The 14,447-nt window shown below is 40.4% G+C and overlaps 1 protein-coding gene across 1 annotated transcript in view; it reads right to left on the minus strand.

The window, feature by feature from the left end:
• ptprua (protein tyrosine phosphatase receptor type Ua) overlaps positions 1 to 6,259 on the minus strand; it is a 203,244-nt gene extending 196,985 nt beyond the window's left edge. Inside the window, exon 1 of the mRNA XM_046059024.1 lies at positions 6,027 to 6,259. Coding sequence (XP_045914980.1) covers positions 6,027 to 6,096 — 70 coding nt within the window. The 5' untranslated portion in view covers positions 6,097 to 6,259. The remainder of the gene's footprint in view (positions 1 to 6,026) is intronic.
• Positions 6,260 to 14,447: the final 8,188 nt, after the last annotated feature.

The following is a 14,447-nucleotide window of genomic DNA, read 5'->3' on the forward strand; positions in this document are numbered from 1 at the left end:
CTATAACATTTAAGTATTATTATTAATATAAGACTAATATTAACTTCACTTATCCCCCAGGGGAAATTATTATTAAGGAGGGGAATAAACTGTTGCCATCAACTCTCATCCATACGTATAAGTTTTAGTGAAAATTATGTTATTAATAACTGAAATGCAGTTAATTGGTAGTCCTGGAAGTTTATAAGCTCCTGATGTTATGTTAGTGTTTTAAACCTGGCATATTAACATACAAAGCCTAACATTTTCTCAACACAGACAGGAGGAGGCAACAGGATGTAACGTTGAATTTTCAGTGACTGAAGGTCTTGAGAGGACTACGTTCTGTCAAGGTCCCTTCAGTAAAAAAGCAATTTGCGCTGCGCTGGAAGCTGGATTCAGTGCAAAGGTTCAACTATGCTGACAGCGGTGTGCACGCAAGCTTGCCAAGCGATGCGGTGTGTGTTGCTCGACGCAGCAACAAACCTCCGTGGCGTGGCACAAGCCATTGAAATTAATGGGCCTCATGGCAGTGCTGTCGTTGCGGTGGGTTTGAAAGGTTACATGCTGCTGTTTGTTTACACTGCACTGAAAGCTCGACTCTCACTACTCCGGCATTGATTGTAATTTTTGATTTGATTCCCAACCAACTTGCCACGTTATTTAACTCACTTATTATGTATTACCTTAACTTGGGCGTGCAAAGCTGGGTGGTGATCCCACAGGTGCTGAATCAAATTTGGTGTAGGTATTCGCTCCTATAGCAGCAACCTTTTAACGGCAAGTTTTTGAACAGGTGATCCGTCACCTCTTAAATAATGCCCTGGTTTGGTCCATCTGCCAGAGTTTAGCCAGTGTACAGCAGTAGCCTCCATGTCTCTCATAAGCGCGGCACTTTAAGATGGTGCACCACTCATGTAACTTTTTATTTTCGTTTTGTGCAGTTTCGTTCCGTGCAACAGTAGCGGAGTCTTTACGATTAATTAACCATGACGTTTTAAAGCACGGTTAATAGTAAAATCAGGCAATCGCTTTATCCCTAATGTGTATAATAAAACTTTGGTCCCAGGAGCCGTATTTCACCTTGTTTTGTAGAGACTAGCGCTGTATTCAGGTAATGTTGGTAATGGGAAGAACAAAAAAAATACCTCCTGTTGTTCCAGCTTGGGGGTGTTCACGCATGGTTACCCCCACTGCTAGCCTTGTAGTCACATCATTTAAATAGGCTAAGCTTACTCTCTGGTGTTACGTATTTGGAGTTAAACCAAATATAGAGAAACTGTGAATAGCTCCTTTTAAAATAGCTGAATCAGTTATGAGTGTTAGCTTTGGATTTTATTATTACAATGATGTGGCAGCCATGATGGTGTTGAGTGTTAGCTTTGGTTTAATTTTTGATTTAATTACCAATGATGTGGGCAGCTTTTCCAATGTGGTTGATCATAATATGACATCCCACCCACCCACCTCCAGTCCCTGTGTCATGCTAGCATGTCCCGGACCTTGACAGTAAATTTCAAATTGTAAAGCCATACACTGCTGGGTATGGGTTTACAAGTAATCAATCAAATTTGTAACATATAATGCTGATGTTATTGCCCAATACACTGACAAATGATGACTACTGAAGTCTTGTAAATAGATGGCATAGGAGGAGCAAGAATTCAGCTTAGAGAGGCACAGGGTCTGTTGGAGGCAACATTTCACCAACTTAACTCTCTTGGAGAAGATTGACTTCAGTTGAACAACAGCTGCCCTGACTCTTCCCTCAATGATAAGAGGAAACCATTTTTAGATAAGCAGAAGTGATCACACAGCAGTTACACAAAAGGCTTAAGTTTGCCAAATCTCACAGCTATTAACAGGCCTCAGAACTTCTAAAATCCCATGAAGTCTTCAGGTGTGATGGTTAAAAGTAAAAATTGTAATTCTGTTGAACACCTTTGTAAGTTTGCTTTAGCCACAATGCCACTAAAACGATCTGAGACGAACAGAATGACAAACAGCAGAAGCAATTCAAATTTCTCCAAAGGCCTCACCGACTTCCACCTCAGCCAGGCTGCTTTGCTCTCACTGGCTCCGTCTGTCAGGCTGCTTTGGCTGACTGAATATGTCTATGCATACGGGCCCATATGCTTGACCCATCCATTAAAACTGAAGAAAAACAGGCTCATTTAGAATGTTTTTAACATGCAGTCAATCTAGTCCTGCATCAGAAAGGCGAGGAATGCAATGTGGGCCTAGCTTTATCATTTCACATTGATCATTTTTATCAATTTCAAGCTTACAGTAATTGCACCAATTTTTCTTCAGCTAAGCAGACAATTAAAACTAGGTTGTCTAGTCTGTTGCTTCTGAAATTTAGTCTGAAAGCTATGAGGGCTTGTAACTGTCTGGTAAACAATGTGGACTGGGTTATATTGATACATTTCTGCGATTTTACGTCCTTTATAAAATGGGTGTCGAAACAACCCTTGTTCCTCTGCCATCTCATTATCATGAACGATAATTACAGAGCGTACTCATTTTCTTGAACAACGTGTAGCCATTATACAATTCACCATTGTTCTTTTAAAGAATCTTGTGTTATTTCCTCCAGTACAACCGCATTTCATCATTGCCTTTTGTGTGAGCATACGCTCCATTTTCTCCATTTACAGCCTCCACATTTGCCCCAGGAGAGCTGTGTGTGACGGGCTATTTTTTGTTAGATTAACACCGAGCCGGATACACACCGAGGATCCTCTCTGCATAGTCCCAGCAGCCTGTGACAGCCCACCTTCTCGTGTCAGCGCCTATTTCAGTGTGGTCTTTTCAAGCTCCCCTCCCATCTCCGAGTGTTTGGAGTTGCGTGTCAGTGAAACTCAGTATTTAGGTTCGGTCACATGGTTTCATTCTATGATTAAATTACCTTCTTCCTCTTACTCCTCGGTACCCACGCGTACAGAGGCCAGGTGCACTTAAACAAGACAGCCGGTTTCACCTCACCTCAACAATCACCCATTCTGTAGGTGAAACCATAGAGCTGAATTAACAGGCAGGATCAACTCCACGTTGATACTGGATCATTTGCCTTAATACAAGGGAATTTAAAGTGAAGGGTAGCACAATGTCTTCTCTTTTTTCCCCTCTCAGCATTAAAGCTGCACGACACTACTTCTTGGCAGCCCCAAAAGGCAGCAAAGGGAAATCTTTTATCATCAATACCCATAGGTCCTGCCACACAATGTCACTAAACTGCAAGGCTTAGTCTTTGAAGTATACCTAGAGCCTAAACCTAAAGTACCAACCAAAATGTGTCCGTAGCATCAAGTAGCAACAAGTAACGCAAAAGTACTATTGAAAGCTTTCAACCAATGCTTGGACTCATTCTGAAATGCAACACATGAGGCATATGATGCACGTCAAATTAACTGTATCCATTGTTTTATGTGAAAGCCCGCAGACTGGCGGTGTCTTGACGCGTGATAACAAGGGTTGACCGCTCATCAGGATACACCGAGGTCCAATTTCTAAGCATCCACGCATGTCAAACCTTTCAAAAACAGCATCCTGAGGTGCACTGTAGGCCATGAATGTCCCAAGGGACCAGTGTTGTATGTTATTCGTCCCTCATTTCCTGTCATCTAATAATGCCTTACAATTCCCTTGAAAATGTACTTTTCAAAAAGAAAATCTGAATTTTGTCATATAGGCTCCATGGATTACCACAACCTGGCTTCATCAGTTGACGCGCATCAAATGATGCAACTCTCCACAACGCAGCCGTGCATAAACTTTGGGCTTGTTAACTTATTCTTTAATCAGAACTCTCTGCTCTAAACCAGGCATCTTTTCTAACTGTAAAGGTATATTTTATTTAGTCAAAGCTCTATTATTATTTCTGATGGATTGCATATTTCTTTAAATTTAAAACTTTGTTAAAAGAAGTTTAGATTCCTCAAACTAAGGTAAAGCATTAGGCCAAAGAAACTGTAGACAAACCATGTGTACCTAATGATACCAATGCAATAGCAGAGACTAGAGATCTGACACAGGCAGGCCTCGGTGTGGTTGAAGTTTTTACTACTAGTTTGAACTGCAAAAATGAATTAATTAATCCAATCCATGGACTGAAAATTAATCAACAACTTTTTTGGTATTAATGTCAAAATTCTCTGGTTCCAGCTCTCAATGTGAATATTTTATAGTAGTTTCCTTAGTCTTCTGCAATGGTAGATAGAACATATTTGGACTTTTGACTTTTAATATAAAGTAAAATCAGTAGCACTTACAAGATAAAACAAGACATCTGAATACGTTACAACAAATAATGGCTACTTATGATACTTTACTACAAAAAGCAGCCATACAAGATCTTTGTGGAAATGAAATAGATTAGTCAAAAACTGGCAAGATTTTGATTTAAAATCAGGAAACATCAAGTAAACATGTTTAAGAATCTGACCAGACATTTCATGCCAACTTTCTGTACTTTTCTACATGCTTCAAACATATTTCAGTTGCTACTGAAAAAAATACTGAGGTTTTATCCACAGCCCAAAACATAAGTAGTTGAGACCATCTTTGTCTTGACTATGTGGAAATTATTTCACAGCAGTGTCCATTCTTGACAACAGAATTCATTTCCAACAAACAAGCTGAATGTATGCCAACTGGTGATGAGACCGTCGTTGTTCTGTGTAATCTGATAAGACAGTTGGCTTGTTACATTAAATCTTGCCTGCAGAACCAACTTGATCCTGAAGAGCAGGGAGGGGCTCAGTGTACGTCTGTTCAGCAACTGGTTTTGGTAGCTGTGTAACTGATACCCATGCACCAGAGTATTTATACCGTAGCTACAGAGCTTACATGAGTTGCAAAGCATTCTTGAGACAAACCAACTGGCACTTTCACTTCAGACAACTTGGCACATGTGACTAGAGGTATTAAGTTCTACTGCATTCCACAAACGACGAGGTTCGGAGGCCTCAGAAATCTTCAGAAACTGCTTGAGCCATTCAAATGTTGAACTGGCCACAGGCCAAGTTAAAAGGATTTGAACTCAGATACAGTAGGCTCTGTGGAGTTCAGGTATTATGGCTTAAAATCTCAGTTGTCCTCCCTGCCAACACTTCTACTTCTGTCTATCAGAGTTTGATTGACACACACACAGAGAATATTTGGATCAGCTGCCAGTGCTTTTATTTGGGGCACAACACTGACATTACTAATTCATCTCCACTGTATTGCTTTGTAGCAGCAGAAAACACACTTCTCTTGATTTGTTCACTCCAAATGTTGCTCCCAAACGCCTCTGATGGCTGATTTTTATACTGAACCAGTCAACCAAATCTTCCCCCGCATCAGCAACACAATTATGCAAGATGTTCCATCAATACTATTAACATACACATGCAGTTAGCAGCCCATTTCATATACATCAGCAATAAAAAAACTCAAAGATGGATGACTTAATTACTAGGATGTAATTTACATTTTCTGGGATGACACATTGGAGTAGAGAATGGTGTTGCCACGTACTGATGCATGAACAATAAAAACATGACAGTAAACGTCATGATGCTGAGTGCACTGGACAGAGATGGAGAGGCACAGAGTGAGAGAGGGGGAGAGAGTGTTCAGGGTGCAAATAACGAATCCACTTTCCTTATGAAGCTTAGTTTTTCTTAACTTTGCATATTTGATCTTGAGGAACTGAATGTCCTCAGAAAATCTAGTAACCACGAATACCAATGAGTCGTGTAATGAAATGATGCTATGATTATACTGAGGGTGCAGGCAATTTCCATTTTCCATGCCCCCTGGAATATTAACGTTTCACTGCATGCGCAAAGGAGAAAGTTCACACCACTAAATGAAGCCGAACACACACTCTGAGACAACTTTTTAAGTTGTGAAAACCCACAATATGTGTCTAGGCTGTGGAGAAAGAGCGACTTCAAACCCTGACGAATAACTTTGGAACAGCAAGTGAGATTTACTGGTGCGCGCTGTGGGTCTCCACAGATCCACACTGACAAACAATTATTTTTTCCTTCTTTTACCTGTTGGTCCCTCCATACTGTCTGCGTAGATCCTGACGGCCAGCACCAGTAGCAGTGCTGCTGAATACATGTTGGCAGGAGAAGTAAAGTCCAGCTCGTTTTGTGACAGGGAGAAAATCCTAAAGAAAACTCCAGCAGCGGTGGCAGCAACAGCAGGACCGGAGAGAAGTTGCGCGCTCAGCTGCGTTCATCGCTGAATCCCACTGCAGAAGCGTTGCCTGCCTGCTCTCTCCACAGCCCGCACAGGGAGCATCTGATCTCGAGCTAAAGCGTTCAAAAAGAGCCGCCCCCCCCCCACCCCTCCCACTTTTCCTGTAACGGCTCCGCTACTTTTTGCACGGACAAGCCAGCAGGTGGGACGCGAGAATGCGGGTCTGCGGCGCCTCCATGTGGCAGGGGGGTGGATCACACTCCCACACACTCACAAAACCCTTGCTTAAGCTATTAAATCGAGTCGTCGAAATATTAGACATACAGCAGGACACCACACTGTCACATAAGAGGGGACTTTTTCCCTCAATGTTCCCTTTAAGTGCATTTCTGGCTTCCACACAGACTCCTTTTTTGGCAGTTTTTCCCCACTATTGTGCTAAAACCACCTGATTAAAGTCTGACTCACTTGTGCTGGAGTATGAGGGAGTAACACCTTGCCAAAGGCTACTAAATCAGAGTCCATGCTTGATGGCAGTTTTTTTTTTTATTATTATGATAGAGCAGTAGCTGTTTACTCTCACTGTTTTCAGTATTTAACACGCTGTTTGGTGACAGCAGAGTGGCGTACCTGGACAGCTTGGTTTCAAGCCACAGATGAAATGCCTTTAGCAAAGTTGGCCGCTGAATCCCTTTTTTACAGCTCCAGCACAGCAGTCTTGTCCCGCAGCTGACCCCGACCTCTGATCTTGCCCACTGGGTTCGCTTTAATTAATGTTTATTAAACAGGTGTCACCTTGTTTAAAAGTGTATTCAGAAAGGAAAGTTTGTTCTATATTTCTTTCTATTCTGAAGCACTGATTTCTGCTTATTGTCTATTTTGATCTTCACTTAACTGGGATTTGATTTGATCTGGTCCTAACCAGTGGTCTGTGGAAGAATAGTACCAGGTTACCAGGTTAAACAAGGAAACAAAACATTTTGAGAAGAAAAATACACAGCACAAGAGAAACTAAAATAAAAAGGTCCTTAAAACTACATTTTAACTCAGGATTAAGTAACAATGCAGGAGTGGCAGGCTCTCATCGTGTGCTTTAGTAGTGCATACAATATTAAAACATTTGCAAACAATCAGACTACCGCATACCAACATAAACTCATTTAAAGCAGCCTTTGGGCCACACACTCAGCACCTGTTACTCCAATTAGGGTCCAAGTCCAAGGGGGTTGGGGACCACGCATGCAAAGCATGCTTGCAAGGCAGTGGGTCTCCCAGTACCAGTATTAGATTAAAATTTTTAGGTTGGTAAAAGTGATACTGAAGCCTACACTATATAAGTTATAGTGAAAGTGAAATTCACAGGGAAGGTACATCCTGCTGCACACACCTAGAGACACACCTCAGATAAATAGAAAATGACCACCAGGTCAACAGGTGACGCAATAAAAAAGTGCGCTTTGGCCAGGCATAATACATTACACACGTTTTTGTTGCAAAATTATGAAATATGCCAAACTGCTGTTATGTAAATGTTTTCCAGTCTTTGGGCTGCTCTCTCCACCTCCAACTATAAAGCTCTTTCTGATTTTGATTAATATTATTACCACTGCCATTTTACTTTACCTTTACCATTTTATCTCTATGGAACACACACACACATAGCTATGGCATGGCAAAACAACATCATAAGTGGATGTGTGCAGCCAACTGTCACTCTATATCTGAAAGTAAATGAGGAATGTTAACACTGTTAGTCTGGGGCAACTACACAAAAGAGGAATAAACCAGGTATAAAACCCACTATAATTATTTGGTGAAGTTTGTAGCAACAAATTAATGCCAATATACAACATACTAGATAATGATGTTTGGATTTGAAACTTGAACTGCTGGACTTGGTATTGATTTGGACTCCAGTAACTTGGGCCTGAGCAGCCTTGGCAGTTAAAATGGCTGAACAGTAATGTAATGACCCAGCCTGTGCAGGGTACTTTTATCCCCTGGCCTTCAATTCTCCACAGGGTCGTTTCAAAGTGATAGGGCCACACTTTGATAGTCGGTGGATAAATAGCTCCGCATACATCCTGTGATGGTCACCCAGGCTTTTATTTCCAAAATTATCAACACTCTGCAGCGTGAAGCGCAGCCAACTCTTTCCTATATAGTACCTGTTAAATTTGTGCAGTGGCCCAAATCCACTTGGCTGTGGCTTCAAATGGCATCGAGCCATCCTGGTGCTCACTGCTGGACTACTGGCTGCTTCAAAGACAGGAAGAGCTGGATCAAGACTCTTTATCACCTCCTGCCTATGAAATATTGATCTTGTAGCTTCAGGGCTTTTAACTTGTGTCCTGGAGATATTTATTTCTCAGAGGATGGTAGCGGGGGGCATATTGTGAGCTTGCTTCATTTGCCAGGCTGTAATAATTCAATGTGAATTTCTAAACTATTGGGAGAGGTTGATATATTGGTGTCAGCAATATAGTGGTCCACATGCCCTTCAAATCTAATAACTTCCTGCGCGCTTATGTTAACAGCTTGCTCATAAAGCGCTTATATTACATGTTATATATCCTGTTAATTTGCTCATATTAATTCAGCTGTATTTCATGTCAGCCATGACACCAGCTGGAAACTATAAAAGGTGGTAAGGTCTAGCTGGTGATCATCATCAACACCCACAAGTAGAAACAGAAATATAAGTTATATATATATTAAGATATAGAAATTATATCTGCAGGGAAGCATAATTTTATTCTTTTCCAGGCTTGAAATACTGGATTTGTAGGGTTTATATTATTCAGACTCTGCCTACTAGACTGTAACTATTGAGGTGACTTGACTGACATCAAGTTCTGTGGTGCACAACTGACTACAGAATGTCATACCGTTTAGACTAAACAAACACTGATTCACTGACTGACATTTTTCAGTCCACAAAACGTTAGTTCTGGCCATTTAAGCTGTGTCTCTTCCACTTGGAAGCTGTGTTTGTCCTGCATTTTACAAAGCATGGGGGTTTGGCTAAGGAGTTGGGATGCTTGTCAAATGGTTGAATGTTAAACTGTTGTTAAATCTGCCCACACACGTTCCTGTTGTTGGAATCAGAGGTGGGGCTATGTTAGACATTTCTGTAACCTTCCTAAATTGCCAATGCAACAAGAATACTCATTTAAAGCAGCAATTTTTCCAGGTTTGTGGGTGTGAGAAGGTAAGTAGGGTGTGAACTCCTCTCTCTAGCTCAATTTTTTCATTCTTTACACAATTTACACTATTTCTGGCACTTTTTGCAACAGTATCAGTGTCTTCCATTAAACGTTGCCCAAAGCATGTGCCAAAATCCCCACATTTAAAAGATGAATGTGGCTAATTAATGTGGAAAACTTATAAACACTTGCCTTCTAACATGGTTGGACAACACGTCCTAGGAACTAGTTCTTTTCCTGCTAGCCCTGCCTTTAGCTGTCACTGTTTAATGGGTCCAGTTTTGGTCATGGACAATGATCACACTTTGAAAACTCTCAGTAACAGGTAGTCCTGTGACCTCAGCACTTTGTACACTACCCCATGATCTGAATAATAATACGGAGTAACACAACCAGTACTCAAATCAGATATTTAACTTAGAAATGGCTAACAACCTCATTAATCATTTTTTGTCATTAATTAGCTCATTAATCACTAATTAATTGCCCCTTAGAATTTATAATTATAATATTAATTAAAAAATTTTAAAAAATATATATATTTTACTGGCGGCACGGTGGTGCGGTGGTTAGCACTGTTGCCTCACAGTAAGAAGGTCGTGGGTTCAACCCTGTGTGGAGTTTGCATGTTCTCCCCGTGTCTGCGTGGGTTCTCTCCGGGTACTCCGGCTTCCGCCCACCATCCAAAGACATGCAGTCTAGGTTAATTGACGACCCTAAATTGTCCTTAGGTGTGAGTGTGAGCGTAAGTGGTTGTTTGTCTATGTGTGGCCCTGCGATGGACTGGCGACCTGTCCAGCGTGTACCCCGCCTTGCGCCCGATGTCAGCTGGGATTGGCTCCAGCCACCCTGTACGCAGGATAAGCGGTTGACGATGGATGGATGGATGGATATATTTTACTTTAATATTAGCCTATCTAGTCCATGAATAAAAAGGCAGATATACCCTGCACTATGTCACATATTGGTGCACTGCAGAGTATTATGCTTTGGTTTCTGCGCTGCCTTCTCCCTTGAATGCACACAGCTGAGGTCAACCTAACAGAAGTCCACTGCTACAGTTGTTTTGGTGTATGTGTTACATTTGGAGTGATTTAATATGAGCGGAAAGGTAAATGAAGGGTTGCAGAGGAAGGTTTTAAGCAAGCGGATGCCTGGCTGCTGCAGTGGCACTTTTTGCATGCAGTGCTTGAGTCAGGCCTTTAGCAATGGTTTTGTTATCCACAGTATGTTCTGTATACAAGCACCTCAGTAGATATAAGTCACAGGTCAACTAAAGGTCTAGGCTGTTTCATAATTCATCAGGGCAGCAGCATAGCTAGCCACCGTTTTCCCTTGTTACTGATGAATAGTCATGCATAGATCGGATCTGTTGGTATTTTAGTATCAACACTATTTTTCATGTTAAAGTGGTCTCACTTTAATCCACCGCATGCTAAAACAGTCACACTGGATTGTGCTTTCCTCAACAACCCAGAGATTTGTATTTAAAATCTGCCTTGCAGAGTCTGCAAAGACTTTGTCTTGACAAATCTGAACTGGCACTGAGAACTCCACATAAACAGTACCTTTCTCATGAATGTGTTTTGGTTGCTCATTTTCCCTAGCTATTATAGTGCGCAGTGAGAAAAGATGGTCTCAATTATGCAAGCACTGGGCATTCAGCGCAGTTGTGCATGCACCTGTTTTTAGGGAGTAGTGTGGGTGGGTTGAAATAATGCAAATGCCCGGGGTTTTGAGAATGCAGCGAAGTAAAGTTTGGTGAGTTAACTGCAGTCGCCCCAACAGCACTGTTTGTACAGTAACAGTCTTTTCATATTGCTGCTACATTCACATCTCTACCCTGTTAATGATGAGCGGACAAAAACATTCATAGGCTGATGGAGATTTTGACCTTTTACCAACCACTGTTCCGCCAGCGGGACATTAGCACTGTGTGCACCTTTTACAGACTGCCAGTATTGTGATACATGTAGTCTATTGTTGATAGATTTGACTCTTGCATTTTTAGCTCTTGTGGTCATTAAAAGAATAGCCCTGTCACAAAAATGAATCATCATAATGCACAGCTGTCATGTGCAACTGGGACCTTAAAAATATAGAGTCTCCATGGGGCCAGGTGGGGTACTTAAGCTATTTATTACTGCACTTTTATAAAGATTTTTTTGTCCATTTAAATGTTTTTTTTTTAAATTATTGATTGGTAACAAAAGCATAAAACCTTAATTAGTGCTACATGACATTAGTGATGATACTTTTAAAGCGGTATTAATTGATTAATAGATGTTAAATGCTCCACTATGTTCAACAGCTAGTCGCCAACTCCTAATAAGCTTTTTCTATAAGTCACTCTAGCACAGATAGTCCCACCCTGAAGCATACTCTGCTTTAAGGTCTATTTTCCTCTAAACGGACCATACTTTACTAAATGAACATCATATTGTATTAAAGAAGACTTGAAACTAGCGACTGAGACCATAAACTCATTAGGAAAGTGTTTACTGAGGTAATAAATCAGCTGAAAAGTAGGGTCATTTTACCATCATTTCTAATGGAGCCTGACTTCTTTTTACAACCAGAGGCTGTTCGATAGAATGCAGTTTTAAGGGACTTCCGCGTTCGCTTCGCTTCTCAGACCGGAAGCTTCCCGCTTGGTGTTTAACAGGGGGTTTTCACTGCAAAGAGATGAATGCTGCAGTTGGAAACAAGGTTGTTCGGAGTGGTGAGACAGAAAAGCAATGAGCTAACCTAAACCACACAAACATTACACAAAGTCAAAGTAAAAAAAATGTTGATTAGTGCAGCTTTAAAGATACGTACCTATGCAATCAGTCACTTGAACTGAACTTAAGATGGACACTGTCAAAAGCCAATGACAGCTAAGACTTAAATAACTGCATAGTAGACTGCAATTGCTTATACAGAGTATAAATAAACAATTCAATTAAATTTTATTTATGTAGCGTCAAGTCATAACATAAGTTTTCTCAAGGCACTTTTCTTATAGAGCAGGTCTAGACCGGACTCTTTACATTATTATGCATTACAAACAGTGATTCACTCATCAATTTTCATGCAGTGCCACTCCTTACCAATCACAAACACAGACACACAAGTTAGAAGGGGTCTTGGTTAAGACTGGAATGTTGCTCACCCCAAGTTTGCTCTTGAAAGTGTACAAAACGCTCTCCACTTTTCCCCCCCTCAGCACAGAAAACAAGTGGCTGGTCAAAAGACTTGTATGATTGCTGTTTGAGCAGCAGTTCTAAAGTTGGTCAGCGGTGTGGTGGTGATTCTTTTACAAATTGTGCAGCGTGGCTTTCAACTGCAGCGACTATCGGCCTTCAGTGTCTGAAAGAGACAAGACAGATGACAACAATTGTTATGTACTGGGTGTCCCATAATTCCAAATAGTTAAATCTCTTCTGTAGTGTTGTGAGCTTCAGGCGGTTGCATTTCCAGTCTGTCTTTGTCACTCATCTTGAGTTGTCCTTGAATCACCATCCAGCCTGAGGATGAGGTAAGCACCATCTAATATTCATCTGAATGTCCATTTTGCTATCACTCCAGTACTATATATTTTATTATATTTTCAGTCTGACATTGCCTTTGTATTTGCTGTTTTCTGTGGGGGAGGATTAAATTTGCCCTTACTAGTGACTGACTATATGACTTCTTACAGGACTTCTCAATTAATGAGTTTTTATAGTTGTAATTAAATATCTCTCAATTATGTGGTTTAGTAATTTTGATGTTGCTCTTCCTACTCTTTCTTTATATAGCACTTCATAAAATATATATATATAATATAAATATATATAAATAAAAATATATCTTGACAAACTAGAATGTAAGGGCAAGTCATTTAATGTTACCTGACACACAAATCATGGCTGGAACTGCTGGAATAGTGATGTGTGTGAGTTCACACACCAGATTTATTTTCAGTGTGCACACAGAACGGACAGCTAGCGAACCGTGAGGAGATCTTCACTGAATCTGACAAAAAGACGTGCATTGAATTAGAAATTCTTACACCACCTTTAAGGCCTCTTCTGTAAAAACTTAGCCTTGTCCATGCACTTTGGAAGTAGGTGAAGTTGTGCCAGAAAACCCTTCTCTGCCCTTATGTCTGACTGACGTGTTTGGCACATCTGTTCATTTACAATCTGAATAACTTAACATGTTTACAGGGAATCACAGTAAAGGTTTAATACAAAGATAATGTGCTTGTTATATAAGCTATAATGCATGAAATGTGTCCTAAAAAAATAAAAATAGACAAGGCATTAAATAGTTCCATGGTGCAAGTGTTCTTCATCAAGTCTGCATCATATACTTAACAAAAAGACAAAGGAGGCTGTGTTAATTAACTCAAGAAATAATTTAGAAAATCACAGAGATAGGTCTTTTTATACAGCAGACAAAGCACAGATGTACTTAATAACATTAATAATGCATTCCATTGAGGGGTTCCAGTTTCAAGGCCCTGCTATTATTCAGGCTAGCTAACTTGGATGTCTTACAGGGATACATAAATGGAACAGAACGAATAATATAATAATAATAATCCTTATTTGTAGAGCACTTTTCAAAAACAAGTTACAAAGTGCTTTAACAAGTGTAAAGAATAATACAAAAAAGATAAGAGCATGAAAATTTAATATAAAATTAGTAAAATACAATAAAATAAAAGGGATAAAATAAGATAAGTCAAATAAGATCGGGAAAAGCTCTCCTATAAAAGTATGTTTTAAGAAGGGACTTAAAAGAGTTCACCGACTCAGCCGACCTGATTTCCTCGGGCAGGCTGTTCCAGAGCCTCGGGGCCCTGACAGAAAACGCTCTGTCCCCTTTAGTTTTCAGTCGAGACTCTGGAACAGACAACAGACCTCTGCCCGAGGATCTCAAGGTACGTGCTGGTGCGTATGGGACTAAAAGGTCAGAAATATAACAAGGCGAGAGATCATGAAGAGCTTTAAAAGTGATCAATAGAATTTTAAAGTCAATTCTAAAACATACTGGGAGCCAGTGTAATGAAGCTAAAATAGGAGTAATGTGGTC

This window comes from Micropterus dolomieu, linkage group LG09, assembly GCF_021292245.1.
Source record: "Micropterus dolomieu isolate WLL.071019.BEF.003 ecotype Adirondacks linkage group LG09, ASM2129224v1, whole genome shotgun sequence".
Taxonomy (NCBI): Eukaryota; Metazoa; Chordata; class Actinopteri; order Centrarchiformes; family Centrarchidae; genus Micropterus; species Micropterus dolomieu.